General features: G+C 36.3%; 2 protein-coding genes across 10 annotated transcripts in view; both read right to left on the bottom strand.

Annotated features, from left to right (window-relative positions):
* The window catches only part of LOC137653467 (solute carrier family 22 member 7-like), a 117,133-nt gene extending 106,771 nt beyond the window's left edge, over nt 1-10,362 (bottom strand). The window contains exon 1 of the mRNA XM_068386876.1: nt 10,206-10,362. Coding sequence (XP_068242977.1) covers nt 10,206-10,238 — 33 coding nt within the window. The 5' untranslated portion in view covers nt 10,239-10,362. The remainder of the gene's footprint in view (nt 1-10,205) is intronic.
* A 1,602-nt stretch (nt 10,363-11,964) lies between these two features.
* Nucleotides 11,965-26,494, bottom strand: part of LOC137653468 (probable G-protein coupled receptor Mth-like 3) — a 47,782-nt gene continuing 33,252 nt past the window's right edge. For 7 of the 9 annotated variants that reach the window (XM_068386882.1, XM_068386884.1, XM_068386880.1 and 4 more), the window contains exons 4-9: nt 24,398-24,585; nt 21,336-21,483; nt 20,535-20,624; nt 16,897-17,065; nt 14,679-14,830; nt 11,965-13,008 (exon numbers count right to left, since the gene is read on the bottom strand). In XM_068386882.1, the coding sequence (XP_068242983.1) occupies nt 12,510-13,008; nt 14,679-14,830; nt 16,897-17,065; nt 20,535-20,624; nt 21,336-21,483; nt 24,398-24,585 (1,246 nt within the window). In that variant the 3' untranslated portion in view covers nt 11,965-12,509. Of the gene's footprint in view, nt 13,009-14,678; nt 14,831-16,896; nt 17,066-20,534; nt 20,625-21,335; nt 21,484-24,393; nt 24,586-26,494 lie in introns of all 9 variants that reach the window. The other 2 variants (XM_068386885.1, XM_068386886.1) reach the window with 2 other exon arrangements.

The raw sequence follows: 26,494 nt of genomic DNA on the forward strand, positions 1-26,494 counted from the left end.
CTTTCCCTTAATTAGGCATACCTTACAAACTCCGGCCAGCATCACTATCACATAGTCAACACTTTTCAGCACTAATTTACTTGACATCATCAGCATCTAATCTTTTCTTGCTTAATTAAACCTCTAAATCATCTTTATTGCATCCTTAACATTTACTTGCATAAGCATTCTCAATCTACAATAACCCTCTCAAGTTTTACATCACTCACCAATATATATATATATATATATATATATATATATATATATATATATATATATATATATATATATCACATGTAGGCTATACACAATTATATATCATGCATATACTTAACATAAATACTATATACATAATCATATATACTGTACATACTGTCTGTGTATTCAATATTAAGACATTTCCCCAAACAAGTGGATGTTCCGTATATAAATAACACTATTCGGTGCCACTCTTCTTCAATTGTTGAATCATGAATGAGTCCCCGGTGAATTAGAACTCCCACAATTTTCTTTGCTTAATAGACCTACACAGAAGGGTCATCAGCCGCATATCTATCGACCCTATATTATTGTTATTATTATTAATATCAATTGCTAAGCTACAACCCTAGTTGGAAAAGCAGAATGCTATAAGCCCAGGGGCTCCAATAGGGAAAATAGCCCAGTGAGGAAAGGAAACAAGGAAAAATATTCTAAGTATAAAATAAATATCTCCTATATAAACTACGAAAACTTTAACAAAACAAGAGGAAGAGAAATAGAATAGTGTGCCCAAGTGTACCCTGAAGCAAGAGAATTCTAATCCAAGACAGTGAAAGACCATGGTACAGAGGTTATGACACTACCCAAGACTAGAGAACAATGGTTTGATTTTGGAGTGTCCCTCTCCTAGAAGAGCTAAAGAGTCCCTTCTACCCTTACCAAAACGAAAGTGGCCACTGAACAATTACAGTGTAGTAATCCCTCGGATGAAGAAGAATTGTTTGGTAATCTCAGTGTTGTCAGGTGTATGTGGATAGAGGAGAATATGTAAAGAATAGGCCAGACTATTCGGTGGCTGTGTGTGTAGGCAAAGGGAAAATGAACCGTAACAAGAGAGAAGGATCCAATGTAGTACTGTCTGGCCAGTCAAAGGACCCCATAACTCTCTAGCGGTAGTATCTCAACGGGTGGCTGGTGCCCGAGCCAATCTACTACCTCATTGCATCACTGACTCATTCGCCATACTCTAGCAAACACACATGTGCTGTCTGTATATAAAAGCCCTTCCATTTCCATTCCAATATGTTTTTCAAGCCATTTATGATACCCTTGCTAGCCCTCTTATCGTTCCTCTTCCTGGGACTCATGAATTTGCTCTTTTCAATTATCTGTTTTAAATTTCCACAAGACTGAACCATCTCGAAACACTCTCCTCCATCGTTTCACCTATGCTAACCTTTTCACAACTTCTAAATATCTCCATATTTTTATTTTTATCAATTCTACTTACACTACATAAACTGCACCGATAATTCATATCAACTGCATCATTTTTTTTCCTTTATTCATACTTAACTTTCAAAAAGAAGAGTTGGTTCGACAATCCTTTTACACATTATCACCTTTGCTTACACATGCATTTCAAGACTCATGATACACATTCTGCTACCTTTCCTGCTTCTCCTATTTCTAGACACTTCTTACCAAACTATGTCATATTTACTCTAAGTTCAGCCACTTACATTATTCCACCATTCACACATACAATCCTTCCTTCATCTTCTTGTTTCTATTTAATCTCACTTCCCTACTTCCTCACATGTACCCCAACTTTCTCTTCTTTCAGAATTCATATCAACTGCATCATTTTTTTTCCTTTATTCATACTTAACTTTCAAAAAGAAGAGTTGGTTCGACAATCCTTTTACACATTATCACCTTTGCTTACACATGCATTTCAAGACTCATGATACACATTCTGCTACCTTTCCTGCTTCTCCTATTTCTAGACACTTCTTACCAAACTATGTCATATTTACTCTAAGTTCAGCCACTTACATTATTCCACCATTCACACATACAATCCTTCCTTCATCTTCTTGTTTCTATTTAATCTCACTTCCCTACTTCCTCACATGTACCCCAACTTTCTCTTCTTTCAGATAGCCTCAGACTCTTTATCACATGGTACAGTTTCTCTTCACTGTTCCAAATCAGCACAGTATCATATGTAAATACCAACCATTCCACAATCCACTCACACATCATTTTTGTATTCCACACCTTTCCATCTACATCCACTGTCCTTTCTCTGATTTCTTACATTATTTCAAAAATAAAGATGTTGAACAGACAAGAAGACATAACATATCGTTATTTCAGACCCTTACTGAAATGCAGTCTTGGGCGTTGGCGGTCAGTCACCTCTACCTCTCTCTAAATCTAGCTATTTGTCTTAGACCCACTTTCACAATAAACAGCCCCTCTCCTATCAACCTAGTCTAAAATATGATACAGCATATCATGAAAACTTTTAATTACTTTCAACAACTTACATCCTTTAACAAATTTCAGCACACCACATTCCCTCATTAAATTCACCCATACCCTCTTGCTCTACGTATGCCACATATGGCTTTTACACTACTTTCAAACCTCTTAGGATTGTTTCATACCAAACAGTTGATCCCAACACCTTACTTTTCTAAACCCATAACTCTATTCTCCTTAAGAGAAGACTGCGGAAAAACCGAGATGAAAACCTAATTAAGAATTTCTCTAATAATGCCTAATTGCCTATGGTCCTATACAAACAACTAGGCAATCACAATATGTTCCAGAGCCTATAGACTCTTGCCAAAACCATTTGGCAACGAACATCATCCAAATCTTAAGTCCTTCATTTCAAAGACACTGGATTAACATCGTAATTATATTTTAGAAAGACAAATTTGTGTCATCCTCTGGGCTATATTTGACTGCAGGGGAATCTTTATTTATTTTACTTTTGTACAATATTAGTGGATGGGGAACAATGATCACATTCGCGTGACGAGAAGATTTAACGTTGTCAAAATGTCGACCTATCTGCGATAATGATCAAATTCAAATAAATTCTCTTTATCGTGTTACAAAAAGGGAGACATTAGCATTTTGCCGTCGACGAAGTTTGCGACAGCAAGTATACAGGCACACAGTTATTTATATTGGAAGGGTGTCGAGTCAGACTGAGCTGACGGAAATAGGCCTATTCTTGAGAGTGTGATTTTGGCCGCATCTCATTCTAACAAGCCATATTTGATAACAAGAGCACAGTGTACTCGTATATAGCGATAAGTGTTGTTTATAGGAAATATTGAGAAACTTGTACACAGGGGCTCAAAATAGAACAAATAAAGAAGGAACCCCCTTGATATTATTATTATTATTATTATCATTATCAACTAAGCTATAACACTAGTTGCAAAAAAACAGAAGGCTAGAGTCAAGGGGCTCCAACATGAAAAAATAGCCCAGCGAGGAGAAATGAAATAAAAAAAAAAAACTGCAAGAGAAATAATGAACAATTAAAATATTTTAAGAATAATAACACCATTAAAATAGTTTTCAGATATAACCTATAAAATAAAAAAAAAAAACAAGAGGAAGACAAAATCTTCCAAAAAGACACACACATAATAAGAAGAGAAATTAGATAGAATAGCGGTACCGAGTGAACCCTTAAGCAAGAGAACTCTAATCCAAGACATTGAAAAACCATGGTGTAGAGGTTATGACACTACCCAAGACTAGATTACGATTGTTTGATATTGGTGTGTCCTTCTCCTAAAAGAGCTGCTTGCCATAGCTAAAGAGTTTCTTCAACCCTTACCAAGAGGGAAATAGCCACTAAACAAATTCAGTGCAATAGTTAACCCTTGCGGGAAGAAGAATTGTTTGGTAATCTCAGTGTTGGCAGGTGTATGAGGACATAGGAGAGTGCGGAAAGAATAGGCTGGGCTATTCGGTGTACGTATAGGGAACAGAAAAATGAGCCGTAACTAGAGAGGGGGGTCCAATGTAGTACTGTCTGGCCAGTCAAAGAACCCAATAACACTCTGGTGTTAGTTTTTCAACGGGTGGCTGGTGCCCTGGTCAACCTACGGCCTGTATTGTACTGTTTATTGCTATATATATATATATATATATATATATATATATATATATATATATATATATATATATATATATGTATATATATATATATATATTTATATATATATATATATATATATATATATATATATATATATATATATATATATATACACACACGTCACGTGGTGAAAGGGTTTTTGCATCGTTTCGATCAGCAAACCTGTACGATTCAGAGCCACTCCTACCATGTCGGTTTGCTGTGAGCAAATAGACAAGCGTTTCCAACTATCACCAATCCGAAGTGACCAGATGGTGATTTAAACCGACCAAACCTGAATAAGGACATCGCTGAGGCCTTTCTCCTGCAATGAGTTAGAAACGGCTGCATTTGATTTCATTTATACTATGTGCATATACTGTATATGGAATAACACCAAGAGACAGAAAAAGACCAACATGGATACAAGAGCAAACTAAAGTACTAAAGTACAGGATATTCTAACAACATGGAAGAAAAAGAAATGGGCAGGACATAAAATGAGAATGATAGATAATAGATAGCCGGATATTAATAATAACAAAATGGGTCCCTAGAGATTGCAAAAGATGCAGGGAAAGGAAGAGAAGACGATGGATTGACTCGCTAAGAACGTTTGCGGGTGTGGACTGGCATAGAAAGACCATAAATAGACGCAAATGATTGGACATGTCCGAGACCTTTGTTCTGTAGTGGACTAGTGACGGTTGATGATGATGATATGTATATATACACAGACAAGTATATTTTATATTGCATAAATAGGCATATATATATATATATATATATATATATATATATATATATATATATATTATATATATATATATATATATACATATATATGTGTGTGTGTGTGTGTGTGTGTGTAGAATCTTAGATCGCATCTCGTTAACGCAGTTTGGCTAGCCTCCATTCAGGCAAATACCTCATCATAAAGATTACGCGAGTTGAATAATGTTGCTTTACAATTAACTCCCAAGAAATGTCGTTTAACTGCTTCCCAAATCCAATGATTTTGTTTAGAAGGAAGAAACCCCTGGCTTTGGCGATAAGTTATCCCTGCACATGGCATCATTTCAGTAACAGATTCGCCCTACTGTAATAGTTGAAAAGGGCGCACTCTGAATAGTGTAGATTAATCTAAACTCAATAGCATCCCAGTAATGATCAATATCCCCTCCCTTCCAGAATAATTCATTGTTTTCAATGCTAGCTAGGCCATACAAGTAGTTAGTTACCACCAAATAGCATTAGATGTAGATAGCCGTGAGAAAACAGCTTTTGTACCACAAATATCTATGGTTTGGAGCTGGTGATTCACTCTATTCCTTTAATATGCTTCCCTTCAGTCTAAAAATAAAGGGGGGGGGGTAGTATTAGTTTAGGAAATTCGTAAAACATTATCCAACTATATATCAATTCTTAAGGCGTAACTTGAAAATCAATATAGAAAAGTGTCAGCTGTTCCAACATAAAGTTATAGCATATAATAAATAATGAAGGCATAAGATCGATGCACAAGTTCAGGCCATTAGAGAATATTCTTGCCCTACAACTTGTAAACAAGCAAGCTCATTTTAGGGCCTTGTCTCATACTATAGAAGATTTCTTATAGATGGAGATGACATGGGCATGCTTTTCGCAATCCCCAAAAGAGATTAGTTCACCAAACTTTTAATTTGGCTCCACAAGGCACTAAAAGGGTTGAAAGGCCCGGTGTAACGGTCTGGTTTTCCCCCAGGGGAAATATGGCCCAGGATATATATCCCCCGGGGGAACTTTGTCCCAGGATAATATTCCCCCCTCTGGGCCAAGATTCCCCCTCTGCTTGGTGGAAGTAACCATTATTTTTTTTTTGTTTGCCATGGAAATCAAATTCAATGGGATTTCATAGAAAAGCTGCACAAATTGCAAGACAATGAAAGATTACATTTAGGCAATAAATTGAGGTCACAACATGTTACTTGGATAAAAAAGGCCAATGAATTTTAAACGTGCTATTCACTTTCTTGGTGAATCCGTATCAAACCCCATGCAATATTGATTAGAAAACAAGCTTTCTGATTTCGAAGGATGTAAAGGGACAATCAAATTCTTTAGTATATATATCCTCAATTCAAGAAATTTGTGCAACCGTAACTTTAAATCTCCGAATGCAACGAAAAAAAAAATGCCTGTTTGTTTAAAGAATTTATGATGAAGGCTGATATTGGGATAGTCCAAGAGGTTGTGACCTGGGAAGGTTTGTGACCTGGGAAGGGGGTCCGGGGGCTTGCCCCCGGCTAGGGGCTGTGACCTGGGAAGGGGGTCCGGGGGATTGCCCCCGGCTAGGGGTTGTGACCTGGGGACTACTAGGTTAGGTTAGGTGGGTTTGTTAGGTTCTGTACCCTTTTACAAATCTCAAATGTGTTAAATGATCATGATTGGCCTATGTTCAGCCACTTACATGATCCATATGTTTTACCAACTGGTTATCTTGTTCTTATTTAGCATTTCTGACCATTAATATTGCTGTAAATCACTCGTTTATGACATTTCCCCAACCTAAAAACCCCGGTTTCCCACTCGGTTCCCCCATAATCTCTGGTAACACAACTGAATTGGTATCATCTCCTTTCTCATCCACAGTGCTTCTTAGCATCAAGTGTACTTTTTATTTCGTGCTGGACAATACGAAAGAAGAGTAAGGTTTTCACAATATATATATATATATATATATATATATATATATATATATATATATATATATATATATATATATATATATAATATATATTTCCTAATATTTTGTCAAAATTACCGTTGATTATTTAATTCATCAAAATAGTTTCTCTGTAAGGAAGGGTGGGGGAGAAATGGCCTAGGGGGGGAAAAATATCCTAGGGCTGAAATTTCCCCCCCCCCCCCCCCCCCGGGGAATAACCGCCAGGGCTGCTTTTCCCAGGGGGGAAATTGATCCTAGGCTATTTTTCCCGGGGGGAATTTCAGTCAGGGGGGAAAAATTTCCTGCTACACCGGGCCTACATGGCTGAGGTCTATGAAGCGTGAAGATCGTGAATGGATAAGTACTTATTTAAAAGCTGAAGATAGAGGCGAGTGGTGAAACCTAACCGAGGTCATTTGCGTTAATAGGTGAAGGAGATGATAATGAGGAGTTTAATTATCAAAACGTGTAGTCTGATGATAGTTTGTTGGCTTTTCCTAACTTTGAGCATGAGTTTCCGGTCAATGCACGCGAGCTATGTAACTATCGGAGAAGTGATTGAACAGTTAGACGATTAAGGAATTCCTAGCCTTTAGCTATTGCTTCGCGAGCACTAAAATGCGTTGAAAAGAACTATTTTGTATTCGATATAGAAGATCTTGCTATTAAGCAGGAGTTAGAACGAAACCGACCCTTTCTCCTAGGACACTGAATTATGATAAAATCCCATCATCAGCTGTTGTCCTATATCTTTAAAAGAGACTTACCAAGTCGACAAGCAAGATGGCTAACGAGTCGCCGATGCTTTATCCCGATATACTGCCATCGTGGCTACAGTATAATCCCAGAAAGATATACTCTGAATAATGTGTGTGTTTAAAGCAATCTAATTATAGACATCTTGGAATATGTTATATCTGATCTTGATGAATTGTTCACAACTTAGTTACTCGAATTAAAGTTCTTCGCCTACTGTAGCCTACTGCAAACTCGTTGAATTGCCTCATAGTTTTAATCTTACTATGTACATATTACATCTATTTAATATCAAGATCTATGTATGGGGTTTATTATTGTACAAACCAAGAATACAAAATTGCCTCAGTAATATGTTAATTTTTAAGTGCATTTTTTAATAATATTTACGAACTTACATGAGACATTTTTTGTGTTAAAGGAGCATACGATTCGACCGCCCGGAGACAAAATTCTGCATTGGCCTTGGTCTGATCATACGTTTTTAGGCAAAAAATAAACCCGTAGGCCTATGTGCTAACTGATACTTTGATGAATATACACATTACCAAGTATTGTGTATAGTTTCCTCATCCCAACTTAATTCGTCCAAGTTTTCCTTAAAACTTATAACAAAATTAGTAAGTTATTTCACGAGTTCAAACACCTGACCAGGTATGCAAGCCTGACTTAAAAGCGCCATAGCTGTCAAAACTATATTTGGATTCAGTTGGGCGATGTGAAACATAAGATATCTTTCGTATCTTTTTTTTCCTTGTACGTTATTCTTGTTACATTTCTCTGCTTTCGAAACAAAGACATTGGTAAAATTGTTATTTCAGACGCCATAGTGTTGTTTGTGAGAAAAACTTTCTTTTGCATCCGTGAATAATAGGCTAGGCAGACCACAACACATGCAAGTTTAATAAACTAATGAGAAAAGTTAGAAAGCAGATATCACGTCTAGACAGTCAATTTGCTCGTTAGCCAGTAATGCAATATATTATGGACAAGAAATTTTATCGCACATTTCGGATGAAAAGAAAAAATATAGCCTATACTAGCGTAACAAGGTTTTTTAATACAGTAATTATTTTAGAATATGATTCGTCAAGATCACGCCCAATATGAGTCAGCGATGAAACTCAATGCATCTCTCAGACCAATTAAAATGTTCAAGTTTCGATATCCATCCCATGCTGTATATACTTATTTTCATTACTAGCTAAGCTACAACTCTAGTTGGAAATGTAAGGTAAGTCCAAAGGCTCCAACACGGAAAATAACCATGTAGAGTAGGGAAAGGAAATAAGGAAACATAGAATGTGCCTGAGTGTACTCTCTATAGCCACTGAACAATACAGTGCAGTAGTTAACTCATATGAAGAATAATTTTTCGGTTATCTTAGTGTTGTAAGGTGTATGAGGAAAGAGGAGAATGTGTATTCAGTGCATATGTAGGTAAAGGAAAAGTGAGCCGTACCAGAGAGGGATTGAATGTAGCACTACTGTATCTAGTGGGAATATCTCACCAGGTGGCTGGTGACTGCCAACCTACTAGTGTAACCACATAGCATATTTTCTACCTATCAGCACAATGGATCAAGCAACGCTGCTGCATTAATTTCCCAAATGTATATACAGTATTAAGTCACGACATCATGGTTTCGCGCAGAGATCAAATACCAAATTGCCGTTCATGATATTTACGGTGGCCACATTTCACCCTCAATTGCCATGCTTTTCCCGTAAGTCCCTAGCTAAGCAATCGATGCTATATCATTGTTATTATTATTATTAGATAAGCTACAACATTGGTAGGAAAAGCAAGATACTGTAAGCCCAGGGCTCCAACAGGGAAAAATAGCGTAGTGGGGAAAGGAAATTAATAAACAACCATTAAAAGAAGTAATGAACAAATATGGTTGCTTTTTAATTCACCCCTAATAAAAATCACTCCCGCACTTCCTATTATTCAACTGGGGTCCCGGTGAGCTTCAGAATTTCCTTTAAGTTACATTTCTGAATGGAATTTTTATCCTAAAGGAAACTTATGTTCTGTACACTAAATCACTTATTGTCTTACAATAGAAAAATTGACTAGTTTACTAAATGACAGAATTATTTATACGGTTATGAGTATAAAAGTAGAGTTTTCAGAGGTAAAATTTGGGTTTTCTGTGGTTTTTTTCCGTTCATGTAGGCCTAGGAGTCCAAGATTAGATCTAGTTCTGAAGGTTAGATTCCTGTCATGCTATTATTCAATCGTTTTATTCCCAACCCATAAAAAAAAAAAATTTAAACGGATTAGAATCATAAGAGGAAGGCTTATAGAAGGATCATTTGTCAGGCTCTATTATCAAACGAAAATATTGTTCTAAAAGAATAGCCTACCATTTAATCACAAAATAAAACTGACCTAATGCGATTCGCAGATGCAGTAGGCTACAATTGTAAAATATTGGCGCAAGTGCTGAGAAGGATATGTATAAACAGATCTCAACTACTGACAGCTCACACTCGGCACTATGTTCGTATAGCCCAACGGAATTATGTGAAATATTATAAAGACAAGAATACATTACAAGGAAAAAATTTTAATTACATTTAACTGAAGCGCCTTACCTGTTTAGAAACCTTGGAGCAGTGTTCTCTCATAAACCTACTGCAATACTGAAGCGCTGGCGCCTGCCCTGGCGTACAAAACGCTAGGTCGCTGACTGACGAGTCACGAATGGCGGCGCCGCAACTGAGTCAGCTGACTGGACTGAGTGACTACTGTACTGACTCTCACTCACACCTCTCATGCGTGCACGAGTGACAAGTCGATTGACGAAGGACGAACTGACAACTGTCGAGTGATGACTCTGGGTGCCGCGAGGGCCAACTCGATGTCATGGCCTACAGCGTTGCAACTTATAAACTTCCAAACGGTGACAGAGTCAGACTGAAGTATGAGTCTATGGACGCCAGCGGCCAGAATCCTTGAACAATACATATCATACCGAGTGGGACCTCAAAAGCTCACCGTCGAATATCTTATTTTACTAATAGGACAGCGTTATTAATAGATATTATCCACCATGAGTTTAATATTTAAGATAAGTCATATTTCATCATTATCAAGCCAATTTATGAGTACGTCTGGCAGCAGTGCTTAAAGTTGACATTGTCTTAATCATGGAATATCTACAAGGCCATACGAGAACAGCTAAATTGGCGGTTATCAAATAAACTTTTTTTTTTCTTTTTTTTCATGTATGAGGAACTCGCATGGTCTTGCTCAGATGATAATCATAAAGGACCCGCAAAATGTCATTGAATAATGAAAATTAAGCATGGGAATTAAAGTATTCTATGTTATTCTGAATGCGTATTTCCTACATCAAAATCAATTCTCTGTTGAGATCTGGGCTGAAGCAGTGGACAGTTTATAAGTAAAATCCACAAGTAGAAATCATTAGCTTAAAAATAGATTACGTTAATGAACCTACCTGTCATAGTACATATATATACATTATACCTGTGTAATAACTAATACATATTGCACACACATCCAATAGACAATGACCTCTTCGAAAGGACTTGATAACATCGTTGTGCACGTAGTGTAGGTAGTAGGTTGGGCAGGCACCAGCCACCCGTTGAGATACTACCGCTAGAGTTATGGGGTCCTTTTACTGGCCAGACAGTACTATATTGGATTCTTCTCTCATGTTAAGGTTCACTTTCCCTTCCCATACACCGAATTGACTGGCATATTCTTTACAGATTCTCATCTGTCCTCATGCACCTGACAACACTAAGATTACCAAATTCTTCTTCTTCGCCAATGGGGTTAACTACAGCAGTCACGCAGTGTAATTGTTCAGTGGCTACTTTCTTCTTAATAAGGGTAGAAGAGACTTTAGCTATGGTAAGCAGTTCTTCTAGGAGAAGGACACTCCATAGCCTCTGTACCTGGTCTTCCACTGTCTTGGATTAGAGTTCTCTTGCTTGAGGGTACAATCGGGCACACTATTCTATCTAATTTCTCTTCCTCTCTTTTTAAAGTTATTATAGTTTATATAGGAAATGTTTATTTTAATGTTGTTACAGTTCTTAAAATATTTTGTTTCCTTGTTTCCTTTCCTCACTGGGGTATTTTCCCTGTTGGGGCCCTGGGATTTATCATCCTGCTTTTCCAACTAGGATTGTAGCTTAGCAAGTAATAATAATAATAATAATAATAATAATAATAATAATAATAATAATAATAATGTGTAAAGTTGTCTCAATCAGGTGTGCTTCAACAACCGACCCAGACGTTACCATAAGAAACTGGAGATTGTAACCAAATAACTTTATTGTAATATAAGGATTAAGAAAAAAGCAGCACGTGTGTTTTACATTTACTAGTTTCATTTTCGTATTCTTCATTCTAATACAGTATAGCTAAATATCAGTCTCATCGTGTGTGTGTGTGTGTGTGTGTGTGTGTGTGTTTCTTTTTGTCTAAAACGTATATACAGTATCTTTAGTGCAGGGCATTCCATCGTGAGATACAGCCCTTTGTTAGAATCAAACAATTTACAAGGTAGTAAAATTCAATGCATAATTCTATATGAAATATATGTACATTTTAGCTCCTTTTAACGGTGAATGTTTACAATATAAAAGACGATATTACAAAATGCACTAGGAGTACTAAGAAAAGTAAGCTAACACAAATATAATTAAAATTGTCCTCACCAAGAACAGATGCTTTAACTTCGTGTCCAAAAGATACGTCTTGATAAAAATGCACAATCACGTGTGAAGTCTGTCTTCTTAGGGTGAAAACTTGACTCTGCTCTGTGGTCATTGGTGAATTTTCTTAATTCTAAGACTACTGTAGGGAAAATCATTATCGTAATTTAAGTGTTATTAAATCAAACGTGTACCATAGTCCTAAGTGGCCATATTCCTAACTAATAAAGGCGAGTTTTCTTCTGGTTGCATCGTTTGTGAAACTTCCGATGTAACGCCTGGTTTGGCCCCTGATACTAGCAAAGTGGAATCCTCTTCCACAGCTGAACTTGCAGCAGTATCATCTGGCCCTGTTCCTTGAGCGTTGTCTATTCCATTCACCATGGGTTCTTCCTCTGAATCGGTGGATTTTCGTTCCGGTTCGAGGTTAGTTTCTCTCTTATTAAGAAGTGCTTCAGGTTTTTCCAGGGCATCCATTGGTGATTCACTTGCCGTAAGCGATTCAGGTGATCTGTCGTAATCTTCTGGAATAGATGGACAGTCTTCGTCTGCATCTGGAGAGTTCGTTAAGGCTTCGTTAGACGGGGCTCTGTCAGCACCCGTTGCTCTTACCGTTTCTTCCACAGAACTGTCAGTTTCTCGTATGACGGACATCGGATTGAGAGGGTATCTTGGTCCTTCCGCTGACGTTCCTGTCAGACTGAAAGACAACAAACGCATTATATATCCAATTTTGGAAGAAGAAAGAAACACTTTGTGATAGAAACCAGAATAGTGCCAGACTTACAGGCACCAAGAATCTTTCCTTATATTTATATCTATATCGATAACTCTATCAATATACATGTCTATATCGATGTCTATATGTAATGTATATCTACATCGACATCTATATCTACAAAACTTATCAAATTAGCTATGATTGAGCTTGAGTTTGCTTATGGTGCGACCATTCCTATCTCAGTTCATGATAGGAGAGTGGTATGATAATGGAAACTAACATTTATAGAATTTCACACTAATAAAAGGTAACCAAAGGACAATATTAACTCAATCACCCAAATCTTTTCTTGCTTGCTTTCTCGCACACATTTTCATATCAAATGCAAAACTTCCAAGTCTATTGGTAGTTTGAAGCAAAGTTCTAGTAATACAATCACGCCACGTATGAGCAAGTTTTAAAATGATATCAAAATGTTTTCTTTCGAGCAAATTTAAAATCTCCCCTATATAATAAAGAACAATTGTTTGGCTCGCTCTCTCTCTCTCTCTCTCTCTCTCTCTCTCTCTCTCTCTCTCTCTCTCTCTCTCTCTCTCTCTCTATATATATATATATATATATATATATATATATATATATATATATATATATATATATATATGTATATATATATATGTATATATATATATGTTTATATATATATATATATATATATATATACACACACACACACATATATATATATATATATATATATATATATATATATATATATATATATATATATATTCGGTAATGCTCAACTCTCCTCGTCCCTCGGGTAGGGGGAGAGGAGTAGCCGGAATAGTCATCCCCTGGTGAGAGGGGATGTGTGTGTGTGTGCATTTCTATCTAAATATTTTGCTATCATTTTTTTACAGGTCGTGACACTTGTATCATGGCCAAAAAGCCTTGACTAGTATATGAATATTGCTCGTGAGTTAAGACATTTATACATGCGGAGTGGAATAGTCTATGGCAATTATTACGGGAAAAAAATGTAGGACTATGAGTTCCGGCCATAATAGGAGCTTGAATTATCTCTATTAGAACATTGTCCCTATGATATAGGATTGGGATGTTTAGGGGAAGCTCATACATCTACCTGCTGAGTCATCTGTAGACTTTGTCTGGTTACCTCTGGTAGTATTGTGGGTGGAGAGGGGGAATTGGTCACTGATTACATGAGTATGCAATGACTTATTCCTCGCCTTTGCGGGACATGAATGGGGCAGTAAAACCTTAGGCAGCAAAATATGTCTATTGTAGGTTCTAATGTTTTCAAATATGCGGTCCCAAGACTATACAATAAGCTCCCACTAGACATCAGAAAGACTGAAGATATTAAGGTTTTCAAGAAAGAAAAAACTGAAGGCTGTTATTTTCTCAGTGCTTCGATGTGTATTTGACAATGAACACGCAATATGCGGTGTGAAAAGCTGAATGCCTGGGAATGTATACGATAAAATGAATGCGAAGGTCCTGTAGAGAGTAGGGTTCCCTTGCAGTATAGAACCAGGATAACAGCCCCTAAAGTAAGTAAGCAAGTAAGTAAAGTAAGCAAAATAAGTGTCGAAATCAAGTGAATGATTTCTTGATTCCGGTCTTACCTCTGAGACTCGCTAGATTGAGAAATGACACTTGATTGGGTGTTGCGAGTTCCTGACTGGCTTGAAGACGTGAAGAATGTGGATGATCTCTTAGACTTGTTGGAAGAAATGGAGGTGAAGTTGGTTTTGATCTTGGACATTCTTCTTGTGACCTGTGAACGGATTGGAAATTAAAACGACTAGTTGTAACATTTCATACATAAAATAATAGAAACCTTTTTCCCAAAAAGAAAACAAAAATTCAAATCACTAATTAGGGTTATACAGTCGAGCAATAAATAAATAAACAAAATAAAAAGTGTGTTTTCTTTGATTCTTCAATGCAGTGTCACTCAAATGACATTGTTATCTTTATTATCATTAACCAAACTGCAACTATAATTTGAAAAGCAGAAATTCTACAAGAACAAAGACCAAGGTGTGTAAGTAAAGGATAAACTAGTCACGAGAAATAAAAAGAAAAAAAAGGAACATGAAATATTCAACTTTCTGACTCCCCGACTTCGATTGTAAACTTCTCGAGAACTGCATCTTTCACATTTAAAGGACTGTATTCAACAGCTTGGAACGCAAAAGGATAAGTATTTGGACTTTTCCATGCTTGCTCGTCATCTTTCAGAACCATAAGACTAAAATCATAAAAAAATTGTGACAGGAAATATACAACTGAAATCTATGGCTATGTTGACTTTTGAAAAACACAAACTACATGAGGAGGCTGCAAAATGTCAATGGCAAGAATCAAACAAAAAGGTAGACGTCTACTTTAAGCTCAAAAGGTTAATGATGTGCTTCTATACCTAGGGTTCCCAACCCTTTGGTTCTTCTGTACCCGTTGAGCATTTTTATAGCTTACTGTGCACCCCTAAAATTGAAGATGTACATGACAAACAATGATAATGATATTGTGATATGATTTTATTCGAGTTCTCTTGCTTGAGGGTAGACCCGGGCTCACTATTCTATCTCATTTTTCTCCCGCTTGTTTTGTTAAAGCATTTGTGGTTCATGTGGGAAATGTTTATTTTAGTGTTACTGTTCTTAGAATATTTAATTTTTCCTTGTTTCCTTTCCTCACTGGGCTATTTTCCCTGTTGGGGCCCCTGGGCCTATAGCATCTTGCTTTTCCAACTAGGGTTATAGCTTAGCAATTAATAATAGTAATAATAATAATTTCAGATTACCTCATGTATTGCGCAGCATTGGGTATTCTCTCAGATACAATGTACACCCCGAAGAGTAAAAATGTATCGCTAAAAATTTGTATATGCTCTAATGCACAAGAGCGAACACAAAAATAAGTTCTATGTGGAGAGATTGTGTCCTTGTTGCTTTGCAAAGAGTAAAATTACTTTGCGTTTGGCTAAGGCTTTTAAAAACATATAGAGAAATATGTTTATTTATCAATTTTAATTGGTGTTTTAGTTTTGCTATTCTATTTGATCTAATCAAGATAAAGTGCTATTATTCAGTTTTAAAATGAGGTTAAAATCAGTTTCCCATCATGAAAACTACTCAAATAGACCAGTCAAACAACTAAATTGCTCAAGGGGTTCTTGGAAAAATATTCTCAATTGTTCTAATTCTTTCTCTGAGCTAGCTTACATAAACAGTAACAGGCTATTTATCTTTAGTCAGCCCAATTGTCACAGTTTTGCTGGTTGCAAAATAACTTTGCATACTAATAGTTCCATACATTCGCCAATACTAACAGCAAAATATAAACATTTTTTTTTTTATTATCAATTATTTGTAAATCACTCTTTTGACTTTTCTAAACTTGTTACTTTGACTTTTTAACATCTCCCCTATATAATAAATAGCAAGTGTGTTTTTATGTTGAATAGGCAGATATGAGTCTCTTCATAGTTTATACATGGCAGATCTATTTTAATGTTGTTGATGATCGTAAAATATTTTATAATAATCATTCATCACGCCTCGTGTAGTTTATTTATTTCCTTATTTCCTTTCCTCATTGGACTATTTTTCCTATTAATGCTCTTGGGTTTATAGCATCCTGCTTTTCTAACTATGGTTGTAGCGTAGCTAATAATAATAATAATAATAATAATAATAATAATAATAACAATGATCATAATGGATAAAGTACTGCGAGAACTGAGAGAGAAAGATCAAAATATGTAGGCAAAAATGTTGTCAATAAGCAAACATGTCATGAGCATGAGCGACACCGAAAGAATTGTAACTATAGTACCTGAGCTAATGAATTCGCTATATCTGATTTTTTACTACGTGACGAAAGAGAAAGACCAGAGCGGAAAGCGTCAGTCCTTGGACCCACCATTTGACGAGTGCTTTTCTTGCAGACGAAAACCAGGAATATGATGAAGCCTTGCAGTGCGTTGATGCTGTCTGTTAAAATCCTGCAAGAATAAGAAGAGGAAGATGGTTAATTCATTTCGATTCCCGAGAGTGAGGGACCTATAAAATTATCAATATGAATTATCAGTGTTTTGGGTCTTGGGTTATTTTATTTCAATATAAAAATATCTATAACCGAGATACAGGTAATGAAAATAAACTACATCATAAGATTCAAATTGATAAGATTACTCATTCATTAATATTCTGAAGCCTTGATAGGTATTAGGAAAAGTACTAATTTGATTAATAATAATAATAATAATAATAATAATAATAATAATAATAATAATAATAACAAGTGAGCAAGTCCTGAACGCGGACATGGTCCTCGTAGAGGACATACCTCCGCACGTGACCTTGACCTTCAGGTGACCTTGACCTTCACGTGACCTTGACCTTCACGTGACCTTGACCTTCAAGTGACCTGCTTGACTTTTGACCTTCAAGTGATCTTTGTTCATTTGCCACTGATACTTAATATGACATTGATATAATGCACCAATATGACCTTGACCTTTGACCTTTATAAATTTGAACATCACCCATGGGTTGCGCCTGGACTAGGACTTCCCTGTTGGCTTATGCAAAAGTCAGTGCTTTATTTCTGTCTCTTGATATGGCCACTTATGTCATAGTGACACCAGTGACCCCTGTGACCTTGACCTTGGGGTGACCTTGACCAAAATTTAATCAGTTCTTCCATACACATTGGGGAACTACTTGGCCAAGTTTGAAGTGATTCCGTGTAGAAATGTGGCCTCTACGTTGTCCACAGACAGACAGACAAACAGAGAAACAAACAAACAAACAAACAAACAAACAAACCGAACCGAAAACATAACCTCCTGGCGGAGGTAATAATAATAATAATAATAATAATAATAATAATAATAATAATAATAACAAGTGAGCAAGTCCTGAACGCGGACATGGTCCTCGTAGAGGACATACCTCCGCCAAGGTGACCTAGAGCGCCATATGTCCTAGAATCATGAATTGATGTGACTTTGACCTTCACATGACCTTGACCTTCACGTGACCTTCAAGTGACCTTGACCTTCACGTGACCTTGACCTTCACATGACCTTGGCTTCAAGTGACCTTGATCTTCAAATGTACTTGACCTTCACGTGACCTTGACCTTCAGGTGACCTTGACCTTCACGTGACCTTGACCTTCACGTGACCTTGACCTTCAAGTGACCTGCTTGACTTTTGACCTTCAAGTGATCTTTGTTCATTTGCCACTGATACTTAATATGACATTGATATAATGCACCAATATGACCTTGACCTTTGACCTTTATAAATTTGAACATCACCCATGGGTTGCACCTGGACTAGGACTTCCCTGTTGGCTTATGCAAAAGTCAGTGCTTTATTTCTGTCTCTTGATATGGCCACTTATGTCATAGTGACACCAGTGACCCCTGTGACCTTGACCTTGGGGTGACCTTGACCAAAATTTAATCAGTTCTTCCATACACATTGGGGAACTACTTGGCCAAGTTTGAAGTGATTCCGTGTAGAAATGTGGCCTCTACGTTGTCCACAGACAGACAGACAAACAGAGAAACAAACAAACAAACCGAACCGAAAACATTACCTCCGCCAAGCGGCGGAGGTAACAAAATCTCAAGGGATAAAGCTGCCAGATTAAAATGTCATCAAATACATAGATGAAGCATGCTACAAGTATCTTTGGGGTAATAGAAGGAGAAGCAGTAAAACAACAAGAGATGAAGGAAAAGATCAGAAGAGAATACGTGCAGAGATTCAAAGCTATAATGAAGTCAAAGCTCAACTCATGGAAATATGGTAAGGGGTATAAACACCTGGAAAGTGCCAGTTATCAAGTACAGTGCTAGAATAGTAGAGTGGAGGAAGTCAGAGCTATGCAACATAGAAAAAAACTAGAAATGTAGTGGATATGCAACAAGCATGACATCCAAGAGAGAATATTGACAAGCTCCATATACCACGAAATGAATGAGGAAAAAAAATCGTCAGCATAAAAGATTGTGTCAACATTAAAAGCAGAGTACTAGGACAGTACCTTAAGACCAGTGAAGATGAATAGCTAAAGAGTGCATAGGAAGAAAATCTAATAAAGGATGATGAAGACCCAGAAGTGTATGAGGAGAGAACAGGAAAAAAAAAAGACAAGAAGAATGGAAAAGAAAACAATGCATGGATAATTTCTGAGGCAGACTGAAAAATTGGTCAGCATGGGAACATGGCAGTGGCTACAGAGAGAATTTAAGAAGGAAACTGAAGGGATGATAATGGCAGTACAAGACCAGGCCCTAAGAACAAGATATATTCAACGGGCTATAGAAGGAAATAAAATCTCGTCAAAGGCCAGGGAAAGAAGAAACCATCAACCACATCGCCAGTGAATGTTCAGCACTTGCTCTAACATGAGAAACGACATGATACATTGGCTAAAGCTCTCCATTAGAAAATATGAAATACAATGCAGCAACAAATGGTACGAACAATAACCTCAAGATGTGGTAGAAAATGATCAGGCTAAACTACAGTACAACCGGACAGGGAGATACAAGCACATCGACCAGACATCACCCTGGTTGTCCAGACGACGTGAAAAAGTAACACATAGATGTCGCAGTACCGTGGGACTTAAGAGTGGAAGATAAGGGGAGAGCAAAAATAGAAAAGTACCAGGATCTGCGAACTGAACTAAGAAGGTTATGGAATATGCAAATAGAAGTGGTCCCAATAATCATAGGAGCACTAGGGACCATACCCAAGTCATTGAAAAGGAATGTCGAGAAGGTAGGAGCCCTTATAGCCACGGGACTGGTGCAAAAGAGCATGCTACTTGAAACGGCACATATAGCGAGGAAAGTGATGGACTCCTAAGGGAGGTGGATGCAACCCACAACTCCACACTATAAACCATCAGTCTCTATAGACTGTGTATAATAATAATAATAATAATAATAATAATAATAATAATAATAATAATAATAATAATAATAATAATAATAATACCACGCTAAAGGAAATAATTTACTGGTTGAAAATTTGTATTTTTACTTTGATTAGAATTGACATTTGCTTTACTTGTGAATACAAATTAAGTCATTGGAATCAATTTTGTAATAAAATTCCTATTGTACAAATACCGTATGATTGGAATAGTAAAGCTTTCTGAAACATGAAGAACAGTGTGACAACGTAACTGTTAGGTCCTGACAGCTAGGCGAGGTGAATGAATACAAGTGACTTTTATTCAACAGATAACGAGTTTATATACAAGCACCTTAGAGCATCAATGTCACAAAAAATCAAACAATATGAAACGTGCAATTGCAGTCTTAAACAGGTTTTTCGATTATCATTGCGGGAGAGAGCTGGAGATTAAAAAAACAATAGCATTACAGTGTACGAGTATGTATGAAACATGTGCGGTATAAGTCTCTTTTTATTTTGCAGTACTCACCAAGCTTCACAGGTCCCCTGCTGATAAGATATCACTTCAGTGATCCACACGATGCCCATCACTAAGAAAATTTTACCACAGAGCCACAACCTGTAAAAGAGCAAGCGACGCTATAATTTCAAAGCGATGAAATTGTTGCAAATAACTAACTTATTGTAGTAGAGATCTCCTTACTTGAAAACTCAATCCATTAACAATTGAAAATCTGTTTCTGAACATATAGTAAAATATATATCAGAAAATATATTGACAAAGTAATCATGCAACTTGTAAGCAGGCAACACTTTAATTTTTTAGTCAGCAGATATCCATTCAATACTTATGCCCTAAAAATCGTATAAATACGAGTATAGTTAGTCACTTCCTTCGAATCACTTGCAATTAATATTTTCATGATGTTCCATCTCCATGAAAATGTAAATAGAAGACAAAATTATCCCCGGTGACAGTCAGAAATTTCTTGTCTCAATTGTTTGTGAAGAATTAAATTACCAGAAATTTAATTTGTAGAAAATTGATCGTGCAGCTATTTTTTTTTTTTATTGAACAGAGTGACATAAGTCTTTTTATAGTTTATTAATGTAAGGCCTCTTTTAATGCTGTCACTGTTCATAAACTATGTTATTTCATTTGATCATTACTTCTCTTGTACTGTAGTTATTTTCTTATTTCCCTTCATCACAGGGCTACCTTTCTTTGTTGGAGCCCTTGGGCTTATAGCATCCAGCTTTTCCAACTAAGGTTGTAGCTAAGCTAATAATAATAATAATAATTATTATTATAATAATAATAATAACATACCTGTCTCTGTTCTGACTCCGAGCTCGCTGCAGTTGTTGATTGTTCCTGGACTTGAGAAGTATGTATGCCACCATCACAAAGAAACATATGTTCATGTTCACCAAAATCAGTATAATCATGTACACATAAAGCCAGAGAGATTTTCTACCTGCAATAACAGAAAAAAAAAACAAATTTTAATACAAGAATGTTATAAGTACCCAATTCACCATAATTTTGCCCATTTTCTAATCAAACGTAATTTTAGTCATGGCCTTATTTTTCTTTTGCGGGAGGTATATAACAGTTAATGGACATGCGCTTGTTATGTCTTTCGCAAATCCGAAGTTGCAGTGATATTTGTTTATATGTGTGTGGCCGATACATACGCACATACCAACTAAAATAATATATATATATATATATATATATATATATATATATATATATATATATATATATATTTACATATATACATATACATATACATACGTGTATATATATATATATATATATATATATATATATATATATATACATATATATACATATATATATACATATACATATATATATATAAAGAGAGAGAGAGAGAGAGAGAGAGAGAGAGAGAGAGAGAGAGAGAGAGAGAATTCTATAACAAATGGTTGTTTTGACTAGTTCTTAATTATATGATATAACTCGTTTTGCTGATGGAGATTTGAATATGAATATTTTTTGAGGGGGCATGTGGTGGGTGGAATATGTCTGTGAATGTTACAAGAATAATTCTCTTCAGATTGGTTTCGTAAAATCTAAATTTCACTGATAAAAGGTCCATTAAATATCTTCATATCTATTACCTAAACAATCATGTATTTTATGAGAGAGAGAGAGAGAGAGAGAGAGAGAGAGAGAGAGAGAGAGAGAGAGATTCTTTTAATTGTAAAGAGGTAAAATGGCGGAAAATGAGAATGGAGATTTAAAACTTTATTCTCTTTGGTACAGTTGGCTTCATTAATTCCGGTACACTTTACGAGAAGCTAAGGAGACGTCTAACTGGTGTACATTGTGGACAGTAACATTGTTTGGAGAAAAAAAAAAAAAAAAAAAAAACCTGTTGTCAATTCAGCATGCAAAATAAAATCTCTTGAGTTTATAAACACGTGATCAAACGCATTTTTTTTTCGAGGTGCTGTACAGAAAATTATCATTTGCTTAACGGCATTTCGTGAAACTAATGGCAATGCTTTTGATCAGGTGTGTACAAGCTCAGCGACTTTGTTTAACGGGCGGCGTTGCTATCAGTTCTCTTGCTAAACACAGCGTTACTTGCTTCAATGTACATCATTCGGACGTCTACTTGAAGTGTACAAGAATTAATACAGACAACTGTACAATGGTTGAAAACCTTAGAAGTCCCTCAATGAAGCCTAACTCGGAGAAAGGCTGCTTCCACACGATTAAAAAAAATAATAAAATAAAATAAAAATAACTAGGCATCTTCAGTCTACGGGCTGCGTCTGGTTCACCTTGGCTCTTCAGTTACAGTTGATAGAACATGCGACTAATCATGAGCACAAAGTCTATCGAATGCCTTCAATAGACCTTGCAGGAACATATCTGGCGAATTATAATTAGCTAAATATATGTTAATTATGCAGTCGAATGTCAATGTCTGTCTTTGTGACCTACTTCATGGGAGGGCCGATTAAATGTCGAAAACTCGACAGTGAATGCCGAATTATTACTTTACTCTACTTTAGGGGCTGCTTTCCTAGTCCTGCCACAGTGACTAGCATAGGTTGTAAAGATAATAGCATAACAAAGACGTCAAGATGACGATCACTGGTGGTATTTTAGCGAAGTAGAAAAAAAAATAATGATAACTGAAGTTTTGCCGGTGTTTTGGCGGTTGGAAGCTGAACCAGCCTTTCTTATCTATGGGGCTCCGAGAAAACTGCATAATGACGCCTACTCGTTCACATTCCTTTCACACCATTAGCGAACAAGGAGAAATTATAGCAATGTTCCCTATATGAAAAATAGTAAGCGCCTGGATGAATATATATATATATATATATATATATATATATATATATATATATATATATATATATATATATATATATATATATTTCCTGCCACAGGAACGAAATTGCCAATACTTCTCCATTCATCACCTCCTACTTGACGCTCCATAGTCCTCAGCCATGTAGGCTTGGGTCACCCAACTCTTCCAGTGCCTGGCGGAACTCAGTTGAAAGTTTGGTGAACCAATCAGTCTTGGGGAGTGCAAAGAGCATACCTAAACCATCTCCATCATCCCTCACTGTGATCTCATGCACATATTGAAATCGAGTAATCTCTTGTAGTTTAACTTCAAATCCTGCCCTGCCATTTAACTCCCAATATTCTTCTGAAGACTTTGTTCACAAATCTACAAAGTCTGTTGGATATTGTTTCATTGTCAAACCATGACTCGTGTCCATACAGTAACACGTCTCTCACTAGGCTGATATATAGTTAGTGATAATTGGATAAAAGGCCGAATAGCATTACTGATCGATTTCATAACAAAACGTTTGCTACAAACGATTGAGTATCATCTTACATCTTGTAAAAATAACCATAGATCTAATTTTGTTCAATATTACTGACTGATGAAGCCATAGATTCACAAGGGAGAACATTTCAGGAATATGTTTATTGTGCCAACTGATCATAAGCTTGCTTCATATCTGAAATCTATATTCAATTCAGTCATGGCGATTTAAGCGATGAAATAAATATAAACGAAATATCTATATTCTATATATCCATACATTTTATGAGAGAGAGAGAGAGAGAGAGAGAGAGAGAGAGAGAGAGAGAGAGAGAGAGAGAGAGAGAGAGAGAGAGTGTTCTTTTAATTTCAGAAAGGTAAAACTGTTATTATGGTCGAAAACACAAGCGGCTGATCAGTGCCAGTTGGGTGGAAGACTGCTTGCTTTCTGAAAACAATCTAGTCTAAGAATTGATGTCGAACTAAACCCAAAATAAAAACCTGTTTAAAAATAACAGATAAAAGATAAGATCTTTCATAGAGTAACATAAACACTTACCCTCGAACCAACACATCTCTCTGGCGTTGAGGAAATTCGGCCTCACGATATTAACGTGCGATGAGTCTAGGGTCTGCATAACCATCGTAATAGATGCAATGAGGAGAGGCGAGCCCCAGGCGTAGAGGGAATACAGCAAGAACCGTTGGCGGGATCTGGCGCTGGTCTCTGAAGCTGGACGCATTGACCTGGAAGATAAGTATAGAAAATTCCATTCATAATTCAAATTAGATTATCATTAACGTCTTTATTGCAAGTTCAATTATTATGATTTGTTTGTTCATTACCAACCAAGACTAAATCGTATGGCGTACCAGCACAACTTTGATCATTTCTAAGATAAGGTTTCTATTTTCACGAGCAACTAAAAGGTAGACTTGATTTTTATTGTTGTTTTTTTATGTTTTTTTTTCTAGTTTAAATGTAATACCATTTATCAGCAATCGGAAGTACTGGAACATTACATTTGTGAACCAATGAATTAAAATTGGAGTTGAAAAAAGTGATTATGTACTGGCATTAGTAATAGTAATGACAAAAAAATGTTCAGTTGCTTTACAAGAGAGTTTTTATTATATCTCATTCTTCATTTTACTTCTTTCAATTAACTTTTAAGCTTATGCCCCATATCTAACTCGGTCTCACAACTATCTCTACTCTAGATAAGTAAGCTAGCTACGTTTCGCTATGTGATCCTTTTAAAGGTTTAAAGGCTGCACATGAATGGCAGAAGCAAGGGACAGTGACATTGCCCTATCGAGCAGGATAATGCCCTAGAGACTGACCATATACACATATAATCAGCGCCCAAGCCACCTTTCCACCCAAGGTAGGACCAAGGAGAGCCAGGCAATGGCTGCTGATGACAGAAGATAGACCTATAGGCTCCCCAAATCCCCCATCCTTAGCTCACAAGGATAGTAAGGTTGCAGCGACTATAAGAACTAACGAGTTTGAGCGGGACTCGAACCCCAGTCTGGCGTTCACCATTCAGGGACGTTATCACATCGGCCACCACAGCCATGGATGTGCTATAAACTTGATTTGGCAGGTATTAAAACAATCTAAGAATACAAAACTTTACATAAATTGTGTTATATAAAACTTGACTGCCATTATTGCTATATATAGATTAAATTGATCCAATTTTATGTTAAGACCTGTAAAAAAGGAAAAGGGTTTATTTTGAAATATTAAATATCAATGCTAAGATAAAAACATTCTAATGATTTGTAAATAAAAGGTATTGCTGTATTCTAGAAAAGAGTTCTCTGGTAATTTCTCTGAAGTTATCGACTCTCCAGCATTGCTTATTGCCTCATATAGAATCCCTCAGGAATTTTCCAAAACTATAAAAAACAGATCACGTAAATATCAATGCGTCATTAGAAGAGATTTGCTTCTTCCTTTGAGTTAACAACTGTTCTTGTAGACACATAATTTGTGACACCTGTTGTGACGAATACTGCATATTAACTTTAATTTACAACACAGCTAATTTTAGAAGTAAACAAGGAAATCTTGAATTTATTATCCCATGGAGATCGAACTTCGCGAATAGCACGGTGGGAACAGTAATTGTTGAGAGAGAGAGAGAGAGAGAGAGAGAGAGAGAGAGAGAGAGAGAGAGAGAGAGAGAGAGATCTGTATCCAGTTAAAATTAGTCTGCCATCTTACAAAATAAGAGGAAGAGACTACATGACAAAGAGAAAAGGTGACTTGTGATCAGGTCATAATGATAAACGCTGTCTTTTTTTTTTTTTTTGTGATGTAATAGCCTGATAACGGTACATGAATTTAGATAACTTTAGAATACACCTAAAACTAAAGGAAAATTTTATAAAAGGACATCTCATTTTCAGAGAAACACATGGAAGTACAACCAGTCACTTAATTTTATACAACTGAACTTTAGTTTTAATCTAAATGAGGAAACTGTGTCGGTAAACATACATAGCTGTTTAATAGTGAACAAATCAAGACTGACACGGCTGCTCAAATCAAACTTGGGTACTGTTTAGTTCGTTCATTTTAGATTGCCTTGCTAGAAGAGCAAGGCACTGGCTATTGCGTTGGCAGCCCGTAAATATGGCCACT

The sequence above is a fragment of the Palaemon carinicauda genome, chromosome 14 (assembly GCF_036898095.1).
Source record: "Palaemon carinicauda isolate YSFRI2023 chromosome 14, ASM3689809v2, whole genome shotgun sequence".
NCBI classification, from domain to species: Eukaryota; Metazoa; Arthropoda; class Malacostraca; order Decapoda; family Palaemonidae; genus Palaemon; species Palaemon carinicauda.